This window comes from Rana temporaria, chromosome 9, assembly GCF_905171775.1.
Source record: "Rana temporaria chromosome 9, aRanTem1.1, whole genome shotgun sequence".
In the NCBI taxonomy this organism is placed as follows: Eukaryota; Metazoa; Chordata; class Amphibia; order Anura; family Ranidae; genus Rana; species Rana temporaria.
In genome coordinates, this window is record NC_053497.1 from 129262484 (window position 1) to 129284937 (window position 22454).

General features: G+C 42.3%; 1 protein-coding gene across 1 annotated transcript in view; it reads left to right on the forward strand.

Moving 5' to 3' along the window:
- Positions 1–21873, forward strand: part of C8G (complement C8 gamma chain) — a 29762-nt gene extending 7889 nt beyond the window's left edge. The window contains exons 3-7 of the mRNA XM_040324494.1: positions 4901–4971; positions 8503–8610; positions 14598–14699; positions 18614–18652; positions 21435–21873. Coding sequence (XP_040180428.1) covers positions 4901–4971; positions 8503–8610; positions 14598–14699; positions 18614–18652; positions 21435–21448 — 334 coding nt within the window. The 3' untranslated portion in view covers positions 21449–21873. The remainder of the gene's footprint in view (positions 1–4900; positions 4972–8502; positions 8611–14597; positions 14700–18613; positions 18653–21434) is intronic.
- The last annotated feature ends 581 nt before the right edge of the window (positions 21874–22454 follow it).

Consider the following 22454-nt stretch of genomic DNA (forward strand, 5'->3'; position numbering starts at 1 on the left):
GGTGTGTACGGGGCCTTAGAGATCTACTAGGTAGAATCTGGATGGGCCAAGAGTTCTTTAAAGAATGGATTACCCCACAAAAAGGTATGAGAATATGTGCTAGCATCCGCAAGGAAAAATAACAAATCCAGCCATTAGCCAGGCCAAATAGGAGACATCCAAAGGAGATCTTCTGGTACAGGAATGTATTGTGATGCTAAACAGTCTGCCATTAAGGACCTGGGAGAGCCCAAAATAGAGGCAAATAGAGCAGCAGCCAGGCTAAGGGCAAGACAGTGCAGCCAGTTATAAATGTATGTTAATTGGAACACAATACAGTAATTATACAGGCACGGGACAGCTAATCCACCAACTACCAACTAATCAGTTGTAGCTGCCTGTAGGGATTATTTGTCAATTCTGGTTTGAGAAATTTTCCAGACAAAGGGAGTAATAACGGAACCTATACGTTGAAACATTTTACGTGGAAGAAAGAGGATCTATTGTTGAAAGGGGGGGTGTACTATTGTTGCTGGGGAGGTCTATTTTTGCTGGTGGGGATCTTTTTTTTTTGCTGGGGGGGTCTTTCATTGCGGGGGGGGGGGTAATTGTTGCTGGCAGTGATCTACTGTTGAGCGAGGGGTCTATTGTTGCTGCATGCTTGGAGATCTATTATTTCTGGCTGCTGGGAGATCTACTGTTGCTGCCATGGGTCTATTGTTGCTGAGGGGTTTTTGTTGTGGGGGAGGGGTCTGGTGTTGCTGGGGGATCTATTGTTACTGGGTGGGGTTGTTGTTTCTGGCTGCAGGGGATTGATTTTACTGCTGTTATCATTAAATCAGAAGTAAACCTACTTTTTTTTTTTTTTAACGCTGTAAGACAAGTGCATAATGTGCTGTGCATCGCATACCAGCACATTATGAAACACTTACCTTAGAATGAAGCCTTTCGATCAGAGCTTCCCTAAGCATAAAAGGTATTCACATTGTTCAGGTTCATAATAAAATACGATTTTTCTCTCTCGGTGTTGTTCTGGTATATACAAACCCTCCCTTCAATGCAAACAAGAATTACTTACACAATTTGGAGCGATTTCCTACTACAAATTAAATGACACCAAATCTCAAATTCTGGTTCTGAATATTCCATATAAAATGAAAAAATCCATTACTTCTCAATTCTCTTACTGTTGGGCTCTCACCTCAGTCAAATACCTAGGCATTAATATTCCCAATTGTATCCCAAAACTCTATGATTTAAATTTCAAACATATTCTCACAACCCAACCCAGAGAGCTTCTCTACCTAACCAAATTTGAATTCTACAGTGGAAAGGATAGCTTCCTTTAAAATGCAAATACTACCTAGGATTTTATACTCCTTTAGAACCATACCCAGTTAATTGCCAATGTAATTTTTCACTAAAATTAAGTCAATAATCAACAAATACATATGGAACAAGAAACTCCCTTGATGTTCTTTTACAATTACGACTAAACATAAATCAGCAGGTGGCCTGTCCCTACCTAATTGTTATCATTAGTACCTAGCTGAACTTTTGGATCAAAATCACTTTTGGTGGAATCCCACTAACAATAAAGTTTGGTCAAACGTGCCTTGCACAGCACGTACTCTACTTCTAACAGCATTATCAAGAAGTAAATCTTTAGAGTTACAATATCCATCCATTCACACTACTGTTGTAGCACTGAAAACTCTGCCTACATTACCAACAACCCCAAAGTCCTATAAAGCATTTCCAACACCTAGATATACACATAAAGCGCATGCAATTGCACTCTTGGTCTTCAGATCCTTTTTCCACTACTGGTTTAGAAACCTTCACAGACCTTCAGACCATTTTTCATCGACCAATTCCAGACTATTATAAATGCCTCCAGATTAAGCATTTACTTCAGCAATCTTTCCAACCTACCTTATGTCAAATAGAAGATTCACTTATCTCCTTTTTTAAACCTACTACCTCACCGATGAAAGGTATCTCTTACTTTTATAACAAACTGCACAACAAATCCTCTTTTACGAAATGTCCAATTTAAGAAAAATGGGAACGTGATATCGGCAAGACGTTCTCACCTCAAAAATTGCTTCTGTGCATAACTCTACTTTATGTGCTGACCATTAGGTGTTGATATATAAAGTATTCCATGGAACTTACCCAATATAGGTTAGCCAAATTTTCTTTGACTAATTCTCCGCAATGTTGGCGTAACTGTGGAGAGATCAGTTTCTTATACATTTCCTCTGGTTCTGTAACTCGCTTTGCTCCTTTTGGAGCCAAGTCTTTAAGTTACTGTCAGAATTTACATCTTCCCCCGTGCTCCCCTCGGTGGAAATGGCGATACTACATATTAAGCTTCCCAAACCAGCTAGAACAGTGGTTTTACATCTCTTCCTGTCAGTGAAGCTCAATATCATGAGCAAAGGGAATACCGATCTCTCGCCATCAATTATGGATCGCTATTGTGCCTTGCGCTTAGGAACTCTTTCTTATCCAAATCCCACACTAGGTGGAATCTGTGGCTTACACATTTATATTATACTATATGATCATAGCTTTCTATGGGCACCTGGTCGCTATATGCTAAAGCTCCAGAAGCAGTGGTATGCTAAATCTATGTTTAAGGTTTAATGTATACAATACTGTCTTGACTATTATCTTGTTGAGAATTTTATGGGATAACACCTTGTATATTGTAGACTCATCTTTCTTCCTGTTGATAGACTGGATATTCATTAATTTCACCTTTTGTACATTTTTACGTGAAATTGAACTGTAAACATTTTTTCAATATTGGGTAAATTGGAGAAAAGTTAGAAACTCCTTAAGTTTTTTTATAGATGACAAAGGGCTCTTTTACACGGGTAGTCCGCCCGACAGATTCCGCTTTGCTCAGCGGGGACTGATATGTTGATCCCCGCTGAGCAGGCGGATGACAGGTCCGCCTCCACTCACTGTGCTGAGATGGACCCGTCAGAGCCCCGCTCTTCTCTATGGGGAGATCGGATAAAAACAGGCCGCCTGTCGGATGATCCCATCCGATCTGCCAGACGGATGGAAAATAGGGTTTTCATCCGTCTGGATTTCACATACAGGATCAAATCGGATAGCAGCGGACATGTCACCGCTGACATCCACTGTTCCATAGGGCTGATTGGAGCATCAGATCAGGTCCACCTGAAAAACCGACAGGCGGACCTGATCGAAAAAGCCTGTGTTCTGACATTTGTCTGACATTTCTCTGACATTTGCTTTTCCCCCCTCCCTTCTTATGTTTCCGTTTCCCTTTTTATTTCTTCAATAAAAACTGATTATACAAAAAAAAAGAAAGAAAAAGCCTGTGTGAAAGGGGCCTAAGTCCCCATCCGAGAGACTTCTCTTCATTTTCTGTCAGTAACAACGGACACCTGAACAGGAAGTGAGAGTGAATCTGCCCAGCTTGATTGCAAACAGCAATAAAAACTGACAGAAGTTCTTACCCTTCCCCACATTATTTATTACTAACAAAAATGTTTTAGGAAACATTCTACATTAACATAAAATTATTGGTCTGCTGGGTTGTTGTATGTGTTCAGGTGACAGGTCCTCATTATGCTGCATTCACACCTGAGCGTAGCGTCTTTGAGCGCTTTTTTCCGCAACTTGGCCACAGCTGTTTTGGGCTTTGGCATTTTTTTTAACAGCCAATAGAGAAAACATATCTGTTGCAGCACTTGCTGCTAGGTATTTCAACTTTGTTTAGCTTTTCCATTAGCTTTCATTTCTTATTTTATTATTATTATTCATTTATAATAATGTTTTTTTCGTTAGGGTAAGGGGTTCGAGTTCAGTTTAGGTTAGAGTTATTTTTTATTATGTTATTTATTATTATATGACTAATAATAAACGAATACGTAAATGTAAAATACACAAACAAATAAAAATCATAAACAAAAATGAATTCAATAAATACTAAGTAACAATAAATAAATAATTACAGTAATTCCTTGTATTGTGAGCATAATTTGTTCCAGAAACATGCTTGTAATCCAAGCACTTATATATCAAAGTGATTTTCCTCATAAGAAATAATGGAAACTCAGATGATTTGTTCCACAACCAATTATTCATAAATCCTTCTGTTTATAGTCCATATAAAAAGATTACAGCAATGTGACCAGGTTGTGTAACCATAAAATGTTCATCCACAAATGGAAGCCTCCACACAGGGATTAGAAGCTAAATCCAGCAGGAGCTACAGAGTATAAAAGAGAAGAGAGGCGCCTCTAAGTGTAGCAATATGTTGCTAAATGTTGTACCTTCATTAAATGTAACCATATTGCTACAATTAGAGGTGCCTCTCTTCTCTTTTATACTTAGTTGTGACTTGACACTACTTGTATATCAAGACCTCGCTTGTATATCAAGTCAAAATGTATTTAAAAATGTTGCTCGTCTTGCAAAACGCTCTCAAAACAAGGTTTTACTTACAAAAATTAAATTTGGGTGTTTATTATTGCTATCATTATTATTAATAATAATAATAAATGTAATATTTGAGGTTAGAGGTTAATTATTATTTATGAATGTATTATTACATACTATTAATTTATTTTACTTATTTATGATGATTTTTAGTTATTGGTGTATTTATTTTACCTTTCAGTTATTTATATATTATAACTATTTAAAAAAAAATATTTAAGGAGAAAATTGAGCAAAACGTGTTTCTATTTATTTCTATGAGTATAGAAACACACCAAAAACGCCCAAATCTGTTTGTTTTTTTTCTCCTCCAGCGTTTTTGAGCTTCAAGCTTCCAGCTACAAAACGCTCAGTTGTAAATGAGCATAGATAAGTGCAGCTAATGTAAACCTTGCATAGTGATAATTATCTTACAGTATATATTTTTCTGTTTCAGGGACGGCATCTGTTGGGAGATTAAACATGCCTATCAGACAAATAAGATCAAGGGTCGGTTTACCATAAAAGGTAAGTACTTACGACATTATGTACTGATATATATATATATATCATAACATATCTGCTAAAAGGGGGGTCAAGAAGTGAACGTGCCATCCGGGTTCATATGGCTGTGATCCAATTTTGATCCAACTTTCAGTGCGATTACATAATGCAATTTGGATTCTACTGCTACTTTCATGCTACTTTGAAGTGGTTTGTATTTTCTTTGGGGCCAAAATCGTGCTGGAATTGCACCAAAGTAGTACAGGAACATTTTCCAAAATGGCACCATGCTGTGCTGCAGTAATGTGAACAGGCACCACTGAAAACATTGTGATTTCCATTGTCATTTAATTCAGTGCAACTCAAGTCACATGCGAAATCACACTAGACTAAACCAGGTCTCATAGTTCCAGCTGTTTTTTAGTTGCCAAATTGGGGCTCACAGGAGTAGCCAATGGGGGGGGGGGATTCAATAAAGCTGCTGTGCCATTTTTTTGGCATTAATCCCTCGTTAATGTGTTGCACCAGATTCATGAAGAATCTGTGTCACTTTTGGTTCTGACACACTTTTAGTGCCGGTTCACACTACCGTGACTTGGGATCCGACATGAGAAATTCAATTGAAGTGAATGAGAGCTGTCTTAACCACTTAAGCCCCGGACCATATTGCTGCCCAAAGACCCAAGGTGTTTTTACAGTTTGGGACTGCGTCGCTTTAACAGACAATTGCGAGGTCGTGCGACGTGGCTCCCAAACAAAATTGGCGTCCTTTTTTCCCCACAAATAGAGCTTTCTTTTGGTGGTATTTGATCACCTCGGCGGTTTTTATTTTTTGCGCTATAAACAAAAATAGAGCGACAATTTTGAAAAAAATGCAATATTTTTTACTTTTTGCTATAATAAATATCCCCCAAAAACATATATAAAAATTTTTTTTTTCCTCAGTTTAGGCCGATACGTATTCTTGTACCTATTTTTGGTAAAAAAAATCGCAATAAGCGTTTATCGATTGGTTTGCGCAAAATTTATAGCGTTTACAAAATAGGGGATAGTTTTATTGCATTTTTATTAATTTTTTTTTTTTACTACTAATGGCGGCGATCAGCGATTTTTTTCGTGACTGCGACATTATGGCGGACACTTCGGACAATTTTGACACATTTTTGGGATTTTTGTCATTTTCACAGCAAAAAATGCATTTAAATTGCATTCTTTATTGTGAAAATGACAGTTGCAGTTTGGGAGTTAACCACAGGGGGCACTGTAGGATTTGGTGTACACTGTGTGTGTGTTTACAACTGTAGGGGGGTGTGGCTGTAGGAATGACGTCATCGATCGAGTCTCCCTATATAAGGGAGCACTCGATCGATGCAGCGCCATAGTGAAGCACGGGGAAGCCGTGTTTACATACGGCTCTCCCCGTTCTTCAGCTCCGGGGAGCGATCGCGACGGAGCGGCTAGAAACAAATAGCCACGCCGTCGTCCCGGATCGCTCCCCGAGGGGACCCGACCGCCGCAAGTCGCGGGGGGGTCCCGATCGGACCCCCGACCCACGTCTAGGCAGGGACGTACAGGTACGCCAATGTGCCTGTACGTGCCATTCTGCCGACGTATATGTACATGCGGCGGTCGGGAAGGGGTTAATGTACACTACTGAAGTCGCTCCGACTTCAGAAAAGGTTCCTGTACTACTTCAGGGCAACTTGTACCCATAGATTTCAATGGAAGTTGCCTCCAAAGTCGGATCACTGTCTTAATTGAAGCAACTTTACAGGAAGAAAAAATTGTTTACTCAGGCAAACCCCTCCCTCCCACAGAGCTGATTATTCTGTGATTGGCCACAGCCAAAGTCGCCTGTCCTGGAGGCAACTTTAAGTCACGTTGTAAGTTGCTCCAAGTCGTGCTGAAGTTGCCTTGCAAAGTTGTGCTGTAAGTCGGGTTGCCCCTGTGTGAACCGGCTCTTAGGTCTACACCACATTCAAAATAAAATAGTTTGTAGCTTATGAAAGTGGAGCTAATTAAGACCAACTTTCTTTTGCGTACAGAGAGAGAAACCCTGGGGCAGACAGATTTTGCAAAAGTGTCTCACTCTGTGTTCTGAAAGTGGAGCACCTTGCTCCAAATTCAGTACAAGTTCTTGACATGTACATGAATTTTGTGCACGCTGCACTACTTTTAGAATGCATACAAGGCACTTTTCCAAAATTAATCTGTGCCAGACTTTATGAATTGGGAATGGAAAGGGATTGTGTTTTGCTGAATTCATCAGGACGTGTCCCTCCAGAATAATAGACAATAGTTGGCCTTAGATGAGTAGAATTTTGAATGAAAAATTCATAGGAAAAGAAAATTAATTTGTTTTTTTCTAATCATTAGTGGGTCAAATGGATGTTCATTTTCGACCGCAGTGACAAGAACATTTGAAAGAATAGGATGGAAATTTTTTCTTGAATTAATGAATTTGTAACAGTGAATGTGGTTTTCGTTCAGTAAAGTCCATTCATTCCAAAATCAAATGTTAAAAGCAAATTAAAGGCGGCATCTACATTAAGAATACAAATGCTCAGTAGGAAGCATTCTCCCATCCACATCAAGTGTGTGAATGGGGGAGTTGGGTAATTTTTTTGTTAAACCCACAGGTTAAACAAAAAATGTATAAAAAATAATAATATATAGGTAGGCTGCCTAAATCTTTTGAACGACATTCAAACGTTCTGAAGTTTTTCGGATGAATTTTCGTTTGGAACTCTATCCCTCTATAGCCAACCTAAGTAGCACACTAAATTGGGATGAAATGGTTAAAATGGAAATGGTTAAAAGGGTAAGTTCACCTTTTGTAACATGTTCCATCCATATTGAAGGTGTAACATCTTATGAATGGACTGGCCCCCACACCTCCTCGATCCCCGATCTGACAGCTAGCATGGATCTTGTTTACCACCCACCTCCTTTTTATTGTGGCGTGTATTGTAGGTTTGTAAACTAACTAATAAAACAGAGTTTAAATTAAAAAGAGTCTGATAACATTTGCAGGAAGGCTTTCTTGAGTACCAGAGCATTTCTGTGAAATAAAACTAGTCTGGCCATTCGCCTCTAGCCTCAGAGCAGCGGTCACAGAAATACTCAAACCGGCCCATATGACCTCACTACTCATACTATGGTCAAATTTGTATTTTTTCCCATTTTGATGCTAGATTAGAGCATTACCTGTATCTGCATAACTGTATGCCTTGTGCTGCTTTCATATGATTGGTTGAGTAGATCAATTCATAAATAAGCAGGTGTACATAATACATTGCTTGGTAAGTGTGTACGTATACTGTACACACAGTAAGCACATGTTTCAGGTAATGGGGAGTGTGGGGGTGTTTGAGCAACATAAAATGTGAAAGTGCAGTGAGAACTGCAGGCTTGTATAATGGTGTCACCCTCTAAGAGGGTTATATATGAGACTGGGAACCCTACATGGACCAAGTGTTGGCCGCATGAAAAAAAAAAAAAAAAGATTTTACAGGCGTTTTTGTCTTACTTTTGCTCATCTCTGTACACACACAGGGAAGGGGTACATGGGACAGGTGGACGTGGTGCTCGGAGAGACAGACTACCAGAACTACGCTATATTGTATTATCAGAGGAGGAACAAGATCACCCTAAAACTGTATGGTGAGTGTGTACAAGACTACATCCGCACAATGACACTTTAACTCAGTATTTAGTTTGATTGGTGGTAGATGAAAACTGTTAGGGCTCTTTCATATGGGTGACAGCTGAGTCGTGGTTTTAATGTCCCCCCGGCCACCCACCCACACAAATTCTAACATTACAGTCTAACAGGGCTGTACTCATGCTGTGTCCTGGCATTTTTAACTTGGACTGCAAAGTTTGACAGGCAGCTCCATCTGTCAAACTCACTCATTGAGATCATTGGGGCCACACCGCAACCACAAGCCAAACGCTTGGCTTACAGTTGCGTCGCAAACCCAACGATGTAAAGTTGCTTTTCTGCACTTACCAAAAAAAAAAGCATCAGGAGGCAGCTATACCACTGCAGATTGTTTTTTAGAGGGTAGTAAGCTTATTTTTAGAGGGTAGTAAATTTACTGTCTTTCTGAAAGAAGCCCCTTTCACATGGGTGCCTCCGTGCAATAGATTCCGCTTGCTCAGTGGAGGCTGTGAGCTCCATGTCTGTGTCTCTGTCTCACCTCTGCCCCGCCCCATCCCCCACCAGTATTATAAAAAAGAAAAAACTTACAATGATCATTGCCAGCCCCTCTATTAAAAGGCAGACATACCACACTGTGTACGTTTTTTCTAAAAACGAGGCTTGTAAATACCTATTTAGACCGATCTTTAGGTAGGTCACATGACTTGCGGCCGCTTTACATCTCTGAGACAGGGCTTTTGCTGGAGGGGCTGAGCGGCCATGTGAACCCAACCGGCTGACGTTAAAGGGAGATCTCAGCTCCTCCCGCAGAAGCCATGTATCGGATCTGTAAAGTGGCTGCGAGTCACGTGACTGGCCTGAGGATCGCTCTAAATAGGTATTTACATGCCTCGTTTTTAGAAATAACTTACATAGTGTGTGTCATGGACATGCAATAATGTCTGGCAGCTTACCTTCCCCTCATGTCTCCATCAGAGGCCTGACTCTTTTCTGGCTGCCTTTTTATCACCTCTCCTTCCTGTATGGCCCCACCCTAGGCCATCCCAGGAAGTCTATATTAACTGTTGCACTGCAGGTCTGCTTTGCTGTTCAACCGTGTTGTTAGCTTAAGTTCCTGTCTGCAGTGTGCTACGTTTACCTTCCTGTGTAGCGTTTTTGGCTCGTCCCTGACTTCTCCTGTTTGCCTGTGACCCTGACCTTTTGCCTGTCCCTCGGTTACCTTTGTCTGCCTGTTGCCCTTTGGCTTACCCATCACTATCGCTTGTCCTGGTTGCTGCTTCCCCTCTCTCCCTGCGGAGCGTGACCTAGGGGATCCCAGGGGTCGCGACCTGGATCCAGCTGCGGCGAAGGCCATCCTCACCACTAGAGGCTCTGGTGAACATAAAGCTGGGTCTTAGACTCCATGCCCTGTGGAATCTTAGGTTCACGCTTTCTCTGATTGCAGCAGTCGGCTATAGGGTTCACTACCCTATGGTGCATCCCTGACCCCAACGGGGTGCACTTGTCACCTGGCCACTGGTGACCTGACAGTGTGGTATGCCTGCCTTTAACACCTTCGCCGCCAGGTCTGTACATCATATGGACCCAACAGTGGGGGTATCACACACACTGGAATTGTGTGAAACTGGCAGACTCCTGCTCCGCTGCCGGCTGATCGCTCACACACACCACCGGTACCGGCCCTCCACCCCTGCTGCGGCAACCCACCATGCTTACCAGGTTCTGCTTGCTCATCCGTGTGTAGAGGGGAAGGAGAAGAGTGGACACACATCCGCTCCTCTCCCCTTCTTCTTGTGACCCAGAAAGCAACATCTTTGACACAGAGTACAGGGTCAGTATAAAGTGGCACAGAGTGCAGAGGTCGGTAGTAGGTAATCACAAAGGGCATTAACATCCTAAACGTATCCAGGTCCAAGAAAAGGGGGGAGGGCATTAGTGCAACTGCAAAATAAGAACTGTCATAAAATGATGAGTGACATAAAAAGAAAGTGTATTTTTAGTCCTTCAGAAAAGTCCATATAAAAACACTACGGCATGAAGTTAGATAGGTAATGCAGAGCATAGAGGTCAGCAGTAAGTGACACAGAGTACAGGGGTCAGTATAACATGTGACTAAGTTCAGAAGTCAGTAGCAGGTGATGCATAGCACAGGGGTCAGTAGTATGTGACGCAGATCTTAGAGGTCAGCAGTAAGTGATAGAGTATAGGTGTCACCATAAAGTGACAGAGTGTAAGGGTCAATAGTAAATGATGCAGAGTTCAGCCCTTGGGAAAAAAAGTAAAGCCTGTTTCAGAGAGGCATACACATGGTTTACTAGTAAATAATAATACCAGATCTTTTGGTTTTAAATACTTAAATGGATGACAGTTATGTTTTAATATCTGACAGACATTAGGTTTATGCACACAGCCATAGTTTACTCCATCTTTCCCCGTCACCTTTGGGAGACCACAAGCAAAGTACAATGACCCGAAGGACTATTGTTCCCTTTGTAATTGTATATTTCCCGCTCATGCAGCGTACAGGAGAGGAGTTACTCCTTTAACCCCCGAAGAGACAGAATCCTTGTGGTGCAGAGAAGGTTTATTTATACAGCTGCACTTGGAACATACACTCATCCTCTGGCTGCATGCATATGACCCTGGGCCCTGATCTAAGGACTTAGGTTGATATTTATAAAATAAACCAGATCTAAATAGTATAAAATGTTTATACATGGTTTGTAATGGAAGAAAAAAAATGCAGCGTTTTGTAGCCATGTAGTTTTTATTTTTAAGGATCTGAACATTGCTGTCTATGGGACAATGTACACGGCTACATAGAAGTACACTGGCAGCTAGAAGAGGATGAAGAGGAATTTTACGTGTCTTTAGATGCACCCACATTTATGCACCTTTTCGCATGTATACAGAAGGTCTGTATAGAACATACCTTGTGTTTTATACTCTGGATCTTTTTTCCAGCCTCTGCCAGCAGGATCATGCATGTAAACATCAGTACATTATTACATCTGTATGCAAGAGGTCTAACAGATGTATCACCCTCCTAGATAGTCTGCTAGTTAGGGCAAGTAAATTTAGTTCCTCTGGCTCCCCTGTAATCTGTAAAGCAGATTGTGATTACTTTGGGCTATTCTAGGTTTCATTGGTTGCAGGTTTGACTGCTTCCCCTGCCTTCTGGAGGATTCTGGAATGTAGTGGACTGGAAGAATCAAATTTGCAGCCTGAATATTTATGTGGTCCCAGCCAATCCACGGTAGAGGGTGCCCAGTAGGTGACAGGGTAGTGCATAAATATAGTCTGAGGCCTGGAACAGCAGGTTTCCTGTCCATGAGAGGTTCCCAGCCTGAAGGGCTTCTGCCCTTCTGGGCAGTCCAGCGGCACGTTTACATTTGCTCATTGAGGTCCCAGCTAGGCTTAGGGCTGGGAGGCCTGTTTTAGTGCTCATTGAGGTCCCAGCTGTGACGGAGCTGAAGGGCTTATTCTACTGGACACGATTGTAGGATTTTAGTGAAGATCTTGTCTGGAGAGTTCACAAGAGAAATGTCTGAATGATATTGGAAGGAGGCATCCAGGAACATTTGTGAGTACAGACCTGTGTGTGAAATCCTAGTGACCATAGGCGTGCGCACAGGGTGTGCCAAGGCACACCCTAATCACCCTGTGCTGGACAGATTCCCCCTGCTGCTTGGCTGCAGAGAAAGCGATTCAGGAATCTCTGTCCTAAGCCCCTTTCTCTGTCTCAAAAATGAAATATCAGGGGCCCGTTTAGGCCCCTGAAATCTCACCAAAGCCCCCCCTCCCCAATGGTGCTCCTAAAAGATTGTAAAAGAAAATAATAAAAATGTATTGTAAAAAAAAATTGTAAAAAAAAAAAAAAAAAATTGTAAAAAGTAATAATAATAAAAAATAAAAATAAAATAAAAGAATAAAATAAAATAAAAATAAACTACTGACAACAGTCCTTGCCCACTGACACCATCAACTGTACTACTGACACTGTCCATTGCCCTACTGCCATATATATATATATATATATATATATATATATATATATGTGTGTGTATATATGTATATATATACACACACGCATGTGTGTTTAAGCTTTGGGGTGCACACCCTAATGTAATAGGCTGCGCACACCTATGCTAGTGACTGTGTGCTGCTACTATCCCATATGCATCAGTGCCAGTTCTTGCTCAAATTTGGGCATTTTCTATGGTGTCCCAATGTAGCTCAGTCCCTTAGTTGCTACTGCAAGGACTGTTCTAAGAAGCTTTGAGGAAGTGAGAAGTTTCTTCATGTTTCTATATTGTGCTACTGGAGAATCCCACAGCTCCCTTTATGCCCATCCAAGTTTATTCAGCAATACATATAAAAAAAAAGATACCCATAGACTGTTCATTGAGCCAGAACAGTGACTTATACTTTGTGACTGGCTGCTGATACTCTGGTTTGGGGAGTAGAACCCTGGAAATATTCAAACAGAAAGGGGAAAACTGCCGCTCCAGGTGAGTGCACTGTGCAATCAGTGTCCTCTCAGAACCAGATGGGTGCCGGCAATGCACGAAGCAAAACTTAAAGAGGAGATATGGACAGCCGCACACCAGAAAAACCTTAAAAAGGTGGCCTTTAATGGTAAAAGGAAAAAAGCACTACAAAGCACAGAAAGCAGTGGGGTCATTGCTATGACTAAGCACTGAATCCTAGTGTGAAACGCGTCAGCTATATACCCCACTGCTTGCTGTGCTTTGTAGTGCTTTTTTCCGTTTACCATTAAAAGCCACCTTTTTAAGGTGTTTCTGGTGTGCGGCTGTCCATATCTCCTCTTTCAGTTCTGGAAATATTCAGCTGGCCTATTCGGTGATGAGCACTACACAATTTTTTTTTTTTAAATCTAAATATAGTAGGGGAAGGCTAGAATCCTTGTTATATTTTTATTGATGTCTGAGTTTATACAGAAGATTTTTCTTCACTTCCTGTCTGGTGTAACTGCTGTCTCCAGGACAGTAAATGAGATGAAATCTCTGCAAAGCTCTAAAGGCCTACAAGATAGTAAAAACCAGCCAGGGTTTGTATTTCTTCCCCTCTGTATTAATAATTTTTTTTTAGCATGACATACACTTTAACAATTCTTAAACTCAACCACACACAGTATTGAAATGTTTTTTTTTTTTAACAATTTCTCTCATTTCTGTTGGTCATTGGCAATTGTTTTTGTATCTATAATGTTTTGATTTTCTTTAAGTTACTAAAACAAGAGATGTTTAGAAATCTAATAAAAACATTTTTTCCAATGACAACAGTTAAAAAAAAATCTCTGTTTTAAAGGGGTTGTAAACCTTTGTCTTTTTTCACCTTAATGCATACTATGCATTAAGGTGAAAAAACACCTTGCAGTCACCGAGCCCCCATTTTACTTACCTGAGCCCCAAATCTCTGTGTGCGCGATCCCGCGTTGCTTTCCCCAGGTCTTGACGGCTCTTCATTGGATAGATTGATAGCAGCGCAGCTATTGGCTCCCGCTGCTGTCAATCAAATCCAATGATGCGGCCGCCGGGGGTGGGGTTGAGTCATACAATGGACGCCGAATGGTATGGCACGGAAGGGCGCCCGCAAGCTAACCCCCTCAGGAGAGCGCTTCCCAGAGGGGGTTAGCTCTTGCGGGAGGAGCCACGAGAGCCGCCGTGGGACCCCAGAAGAGGACGATCGGGGCCACTCTGTGCAAAATGAACTGCACGGTGGAGGTAAGTATGACATGTTTGTTTAAAAAAAAATAATAATAGCTGAACCTTTACAACCCCTTTAATCACTTCCCTGTTGTGTCTCTGGAACAGTAAACAAATGAAAATGTTTCCAATGGGAAAACACAATAACAATATATAACATAATTGGGACTTTTTGTTGGGTACAAGAGATCCACAATATTTTGAAAAAATATATGACGGTATTCTTAAAAAATAAATAAATACATTTCTGCTTTCAGGACGGAAAACAAAAGTAACAGATGATATCTACAGGAAGTTTGATGACCACATCAAGAAGCAGGGTATAGATTTAGAATACATCTATCCATTCCCAGCATACGGTGAGTGACCTAATCACGTTTATTACTGACATTTTGGTCCTTACTGTATCTCTTGGGGAAATGGGCTACGTTGGATAATTTGAAGCTTATACTGTACGTAGTCAGCCCTCAAAAAATTGGCAGTGCCACATGAAATTACCTGAAAAATTCAAAACATGCCCGAAATACTCATAAATAACAATACACCATAGGAACAGTGGGCCAGATTCAGGTACATTTGCGGCGGTCTAACGTATCCCATTTACGTTACACCGCCGCAATTTTTAGGCGCAAGTGCTTGATTCACAAAGCACTTGCCTGTAAACTTGCAGCGGCGTAGCGGAAATGCGTCCGGCGCAAGCCCGCCTAATTCAAATGGGGCGTGTATCATTTAAATTAGGCGCGTTCCCGCGCCGAACGTACTGCGCATGCTCCATTTTGAAATTTCCCGCCGTGCTTTGCGCGAAATGACGTTGCACCGACGTAATCTTTTGAATGGCAACGTGCGTTACGTCCTTTCCTATTCACGGACGACTTACGCAAAAAAATAAAAAAATTAAAATTCGACGCGGGAACGACGGCCATACTTTAACCACTTGACCACTGGGCACGTAAACCCACTTAATAACCAGACCAATTTTCAGCTTTCTCACAATTTGAATGACAATTACTTAGTCATACAACACTGTACCCAAATGAAATTTTCGTCATTTTTTTCACACAAATCAAGCTTTCTTTTGGAGGTATTTAATCACCGTTTGGGTTTTTTATTTTTTGCGCTATAAGAGAAAAAAGACTGAAAATTCTGTAAAAAAAATGAATTTTCTTTAGTTCTGTTATAAAATTTTGCAAATTTAGTATTTTTTCTTCATTCTTTTGCATAAATGTGAAAGACGAGTAAATAGATACCCAACATGTCACCCTGTCGCTCGTGGAATGGCGCCAAACTTCGCTACTTAAAAATCCCCATAGGCGACGTTGCAGAGTATTGTGGGGTATTGCAGAGTAGTGTGGGGTATTGCAGAGTAGTGTGGGGTATTGCAGAGTAGTGTGGGGTATTGCAGAGTAGTGTGGGGTGTTGCAGAGTAGTGTGGGGTATTGCAGAGTATTTTGGGGTGTTGCAGAGTATTGTGGGGTGTTGCAGAGTATTATGGGGTATTGCAGAGTATTGTGGGGTATTGCAGAGTTGGGGCAGGGATGGATGGCTGGATCTGTGACTACATTTGTCACAGATCCAGCCCACAGCAGCTGCATCCGCTCTCTCCCCTCTCCTCTCTCACATTGTACCGTTCGGTACAGAGAGGGGAGGGAGGAACCGGCGTCATCACATGACGCCGGTTTGTTTACAAGTGATCGCTCCGTCATTGGACGGATCGATCACATGGTAAATCGCCGGTATCAGCCGCGATTTACCGTGATCTGTGATCCGCCGGGTCCGGAAGAGCGCGATACTGGGAGGACGTCCATGGATGTCCTCCCAGAGTTAAGCAACCGCCTTGTGGACGTATTTCGTCTATAGGGCGGTGGTTAACTGGTTAACATGGGCAGTCTAAATATAAGCCATGAAATAGCAGCCGTAACTATACGCCGGGAAAAGCCGACTAGCGACGACATAAGAGAATGCGACGAACGCGCGTACCTTCGTGGATCGCCCTAAACAGCAAATTAGCATACCCGACGCGGAAAACGACGCAAACTCCACCCAGCGGGCGCCGAAGTATTACACCTATGATCCGAAGCCGTACGCCTGTCGGATCGAAGCCTAAAGCCGTCTTATCTTGGTTTGAGGATTCAAACTAAAGATACCACGCGGCAAATTTGAAAATACGCCAGAGTATCAGTAGATACGCCGGCATATTTCTACTGTGAATCTGGCCCAAAATGTATATGGAAATTTCAGGGATGAAACGGTCATTTTATTAGTCTTAACAAAAACTCCCACCAACTCTTTGAAAATTAACAACATACCCAACCACAACCAAACTAAAGTTGGCTATACAAGGCAAAATGAAAAAAAAACAAAAAAACAAATGTATTTCTCCATCCAGTCAAACAAGGTGGATGGAGCCTGGAATACCCACCATCGGAACATTGTATTCTGACAGTGGCAATTGACTTCTGTCCCACATCATCCTATTTGAAATGTGGCTAATCCCTGCTGGACTGAATGAAATTCGATCAGTGTATGACTATCTTTATTCAACACAACCTTATAAATCTCAGTTACAATAAGGCCTCGTACACACGACAGAGATTCTCGGCAGAATTCGCCGAGAAACTCGGTCAAAACCCGGATTCTGCCGAGAATCTCTGTCGTCTGTACAGTTTTGGCTCGATGGAGCCGCCGAGGAGCTCGACGAGAAAATAGAGAACATGTTCTCTATTTTCTCGTTGGCCGCGTTGTTCTATAGGAGAAGGCGGCCCGCCGAGCTCCTCGGCGGCTTCATCCCAAAACGAGACGAGGAACTCGACGTGCCAAGCACGTCGAGTTCCTCTGTCGTGTGTACGGGGCCTCAGACATAAGATGGCTAGTCAGCCTGTACTCCAGTAGTCATCAACCCTGTCCTCAGGGCCCACTAACAGGCCAGGGTTGAAGTATTACCTTGGGGAAATTCAGACTAGAATACTGCAATCACTGAGCAGAAAATGATATCACCTGTGATGTATTTCAGTTATCTTGCAAACCTGGCCTGTTAGTGGGTCCTGAGGACAGGGTTGATGACCACTGCTGTACTCGAAGGTTTATTTATACTACTTTGTATCAACATTATATGACATTAAATTGTACCTAAACCCAAGAACAAAAATGTCATATTGTAGCTTACTAGTCTTTCGACATAGTAGCTGCTTTTGTTTTCCTTTATGCTTTTCTTCTTTATTTTTACCTGATGATCCTGTCAGTAACATATTCTAGAATTACAACGCTCACCTACTGTATCTATGGAGCAGCTTTTTCACACTAGGACATGAAATGTGTTAGGGCTACAGAACATTTTGCCCTCTCTTTAACTCCATAACATAGGAAAGGTGTTCTGTAGTCCACAGGGAGAATGGAAAGTGCTGATAACACTGCTTGAGATAACACTACAGAATACACAGGGCTGCTCTGGATTTCTGTCAGGATTAACAAGTGTTTTTTTTTAAGGCCCCGTACAGACGACTGGATCTATCCGCTGAAACTGGTCCGACGGACCAGTTTCAGCGGACAGATCCGGTCGTGTGTAGGCCTGAGCGGACAATTGTCCGGCGGATCGGACAGTTTCCAGCGGATCAAAATTTCTTAGCATGCTAAGAAATCTATCCGCTGGAAACCTGTCCGTCGGACGTGTTCGGTCGTCTGTACAGACTCACCGGACACGTCCGACCGACCGCCATCCCTCGAATGCGTCGTACTGATTTGACGCATGCGTGGAAGCTTTGAACTTCAAGGCTGCCCACGTCGCCGCGTCATCGTCGCGGCCACGCCCCGCTGTACAACCATCAGACAGAAATCTCCGGGTGGACATGTCCGCTGAAAACGGTCCGGCGGACCGTTTTCAGCGGATTGTCCGTCCGTGTGTACGGGGCCTTACACTTATTTAACAAGTATATCCAAATGCTTTCAATGGAATAATGAACAGACCAAAATGTAGCAAATATAAGAAATTTGTTGTAAGGGCTTACAAACACTTGTACTTTATGCAACCCTTAGAAAAAACAAATGTGTGTCAGCAGTTCTGACCTCATTTGCTGCATGCTTACTCCAGGTGTGATTCATAAAGCAAAGAGGATCTGCATGACAGCCAAGCACCTGGCATTGTCAGGGGGAGTTCTGCAAGCAGTGGTTGTATTCCTCTTAGCACAGGTTTGCTTTAATGTACTTTGGCATGCATGTGAATTTTGCTCTTAAAAAAATTGTATATAACATACATAATTTTTTTTAAAATTATTTTCAGGTTTCTGTGAGCAGGCCGATCAGTTTCATATTCTTAACGGTAATGTTTTGTGATTTATATATCTACTGTAAGGTGTAAAAAAAGAACATTGTTTTTATGAGATAATACCTTCTTTTGTATGTCCTGCTTTGAGTGTTGGTCTATGGTAACTAGATTTCTCCATTTAAGGTGGAGTCGTAGGGCTCAGCTCCATCAGGGTCTGCTTTGGTGTCTATCTGGCAGGGGCACCTCCAACAAGGCTGTGACAGCCTGAGCTCACATTTGTAGCCAAGCTATTTATGTCACTAACCTAAGTGAGGTCACCTTACTTTCCTGTGGAGGGTCCAGTAGACTAGAGGGAATGTAATATAGCATTTCTGTGCCCTACACCCTCTATGACTAAAGCCTCGTACACACGTTCAGTTTTCCCGACGGGAAAACTGTGAGGAGAAATTTTGTCTGGGAATCCTGGCCGTGTGTATGCCCCTTGCAGTTTTTCAGATGGGAAAACTGCTGGACAAAAACAGAAAACCAGTTCTCTATTTTGCCACCAGGAAATCCGGCTGACTTTGGCAGTTTACCTATGGGAAAAACTGCGATGGAGCATACACACGGCTGGGATTCCCGGCCATCGCAGTTTTCCTGTCGGGAAAACCGGCCGTGTAGGGGAAAGACTGAACCAAGCAGGTTCTCGGCTTTCCCCTCGGGATTTCTGATGGGAACTTTTCCTTTAGGAAATCCCATACGTGCGTATGGGGCATAAGTGTGCAGAAAGGTTTTACTCTGGTCATGAACATCCCCCAGAATGCAGAAATATTTGTAGCCGGATTCAGGTAGAGCGGCGTATCTTAGATCGGCGTAGCGCATCTCATTTGCGCTACGCCGACGTAACAGAGAGGCAAGTACAGTATTCTCAAAGCACTTGCTCCGTAAGTTACGTCGGCGTAGCGTAAATGGGCCGGCGTAAGTCCGCCTAATTCAAATTAGGAAGGTAGTGGGCGTGTTGTATTAAAATTAGCCGTAACCCCATGTAAATGAATTCCCGAACGAATGGCGCATGCGCGCGCATGCTCAGAATCACGTTGAATTTACGTCCTAAGATACGACGGCTCAATGGCAACGACTTGAACGTAACCTACGCCCAGCCCCATTCACGTACGACTTACGTAAACGATGTAAAATCCGACGGCAGTTCTGACGTCCATACCCTAACATGACCAGACCAGCTATTTGGTGGTTTATCTTTACGCCAGACGTACGCCTTACGTAAACGGCGTAGCTTACTGCGACGGGCGCAAGTACGTTCGTGAATCGGCGTATCTTGCTCATTTACATATTCGACGTGTAAATCAATGGAAGCGCCCCTAGCGGCCAGCGTAAATATGCACCCAAGATATGACGGCGTAGGAGACTTACGTCGGTCGTAGGAAGCCAGAATTCAGGCGTTTCTAGTATTAAGAATAAGGCGCATAGATACGACGGCGCATCTGTACACTTACGCTGCGTATCTGTAGCTACGCCAGTGTAAGTCTTTCTGAATCTGGCCCATAATTTTTGGATGGTAAAAAAATAACACAAAGTAGAGAAAGGACTATCTGAAAGATCCTTCACAGTGAACATAAGGACCCTGTCACCAGATCTAGAATGATCACTCCATACTGTGCAACTGCCTCTCACTATATTTCATGTCTTCTACAGACCTCTGGTAGATTCAGTAGGGAGAGCCGTCATATGTGCAAGTGGTGTTCCTAGCACATCTGGCAATTGGGACGGATCTTTTATTTAACACCTCCCCACTCTATACATCAAAATTATTTTCATTACAGATAAAGTAGTGGCAAAGCTCTTTTGGTCCTATGTCTCTTATGGATCACAGGAGTGCACTTAGTTGTCTACTCCTGTAAATCTGTTTTCAGCCAACAGCGGGCTAAATCCTGCTGTTGGTTGACGTCACAAAGCCGATGCAGGTTCTGCAGGGATCGTGACCATATTGCTGGGATCCATCCAGAAACCTGACTGGCAGCTTGCTCAGCCTCACAGCAAGCTGCTGAGGGCCTGAGCCAGCCACTCTAGCGTCTTGCGCTCTATTGAATGCTGGAGTGGCTAACAGTCACCAGCTCTCTGCAGACTAAAGACCAAGAACTGAGTAATCAGCTGTCTTTGATCGCTCAGTTCTGTCTTAGGGGGTAGCAGGGGAAAGATGTAGCATTGGATCGATGCTGCATCCATTTAGGTGAGTATGAATGTTTTTTTTTTTCCTTTTAATAATCAAGAAAATAACAACCCCCAATAACTGGTGTAAGCGCATGCAAAATCTCCTTTCATTAGTGGTCAGTGGTAGGATCATTAACCCCTAGCATTGGTGGTCATTGGCTGACTCTAAAAATCCCCAGCATTGGTGGTCAGTGGTTGGCTGTAAAAATACTGCCCCTCAGCATTGGTGGTCAGTGGCTAGCGGTAAGAATACTAATAAATCTCCAGTATTGTTGTTCAGTGAGCGCAATCACACTACTTCAGGTCGGTCTCCTGTTCCACCTCCACTACCACACTAATGGATGCAGGTCCTGTCTGCTGCAGTCTTCATGTAAAAAAATCTGGTTGGCTGCACATTCAAAGAAAATCACCTTTATTAGAAATCTTGATTGAAAAAAATCTTCACAACGAGGGGATACAGCATATACAGCGAATGTGTTTTGCGCTAATTCAGAACTTAATCATAGCTTACTAAATATAAGACATTTGTCCCTAAAGACAAGAGAGATTGTGAGCCCTAAAATTCTTCCCCCAATGTCCAGAAATAGCCCCGAATATGAATAATAATTTAAAATTGTCTTTTTTTCAGAGGTCCCAAGATGACGTTCCATGGAAGGTGGAATCCTTAGACTGGACAAGCTACACACCTCAATACAAGCACAAATATATTATCATCACCATACATTATTTTTCCTTGCGGCATGAAAAACTATTTAAAGTAGAACCCCAACAATTTTTTCTTAGTTTTAGATCAATTGGGAAAGGGTTAGAACCCTGTCAGCTTTTTAATTGCCATCTTTGCTTCCATTAAAGAGATTCACCCTCTCATTCTGTCCTGGTGGTAACACAAGAACAGAAAATGACGGAAATTCAAAAATTTTACAGCTGTCACTAGGACAGGATCTGAGGGGATGTCTTTTAATGGGGGCACTAGTTCCAGTGACAGCTGTCAGGAGGTGAAGCCTCCACTCACATCTGGAGAGTTATGCCGCGTACACATAATCGGAAATTCCGACAAGAAAACCGTGGATTTTTTTCCGATGGAATTTTGGCTTAAACTTGTTGTATACACGCGGTCACACAAATGTTGTCTAAAATTCTGATCGTCAAGTACACGGTGATGTACAACACGTACATTGAGCCGAGAAAAATGACGTTCAATAGGCAGTGCGGCTCTTCTGCTTGATTCAGAGCATGCATGTTTTTTTTGTGCGTCAGAATTGCATACAGACGATCGGAATTTCCGACAAGAACTTTTCCCGTTGGAAAATTTGAGAACCAGTTCTCAAATTTTTGCTGTCGGAAATTTCAACTGAAAAAGTCAGATGGGGCCTACACACGTCCGGAATTTATGTCCAAAAGCTCACGTCAAACTTTTCTTGTGTACGCGGCATTATACTCACTCCACATCATGTTGGATGACCAGAAGTTGGTGGAATAATTTGCAGAGAGGGGTGGGAGACTGGGTGGTTAGTAAGGTGGATGAGTCTGGCAACAACATTAATGATGGACTGGAAGGGGGATAGTCTGTGTAGAGGTAGGCCAATATGGAGGGAGCTGAAATAGTCAAGACGAAAGAAAACAAAGGAGTGAATTTGAAGTTTGGTTA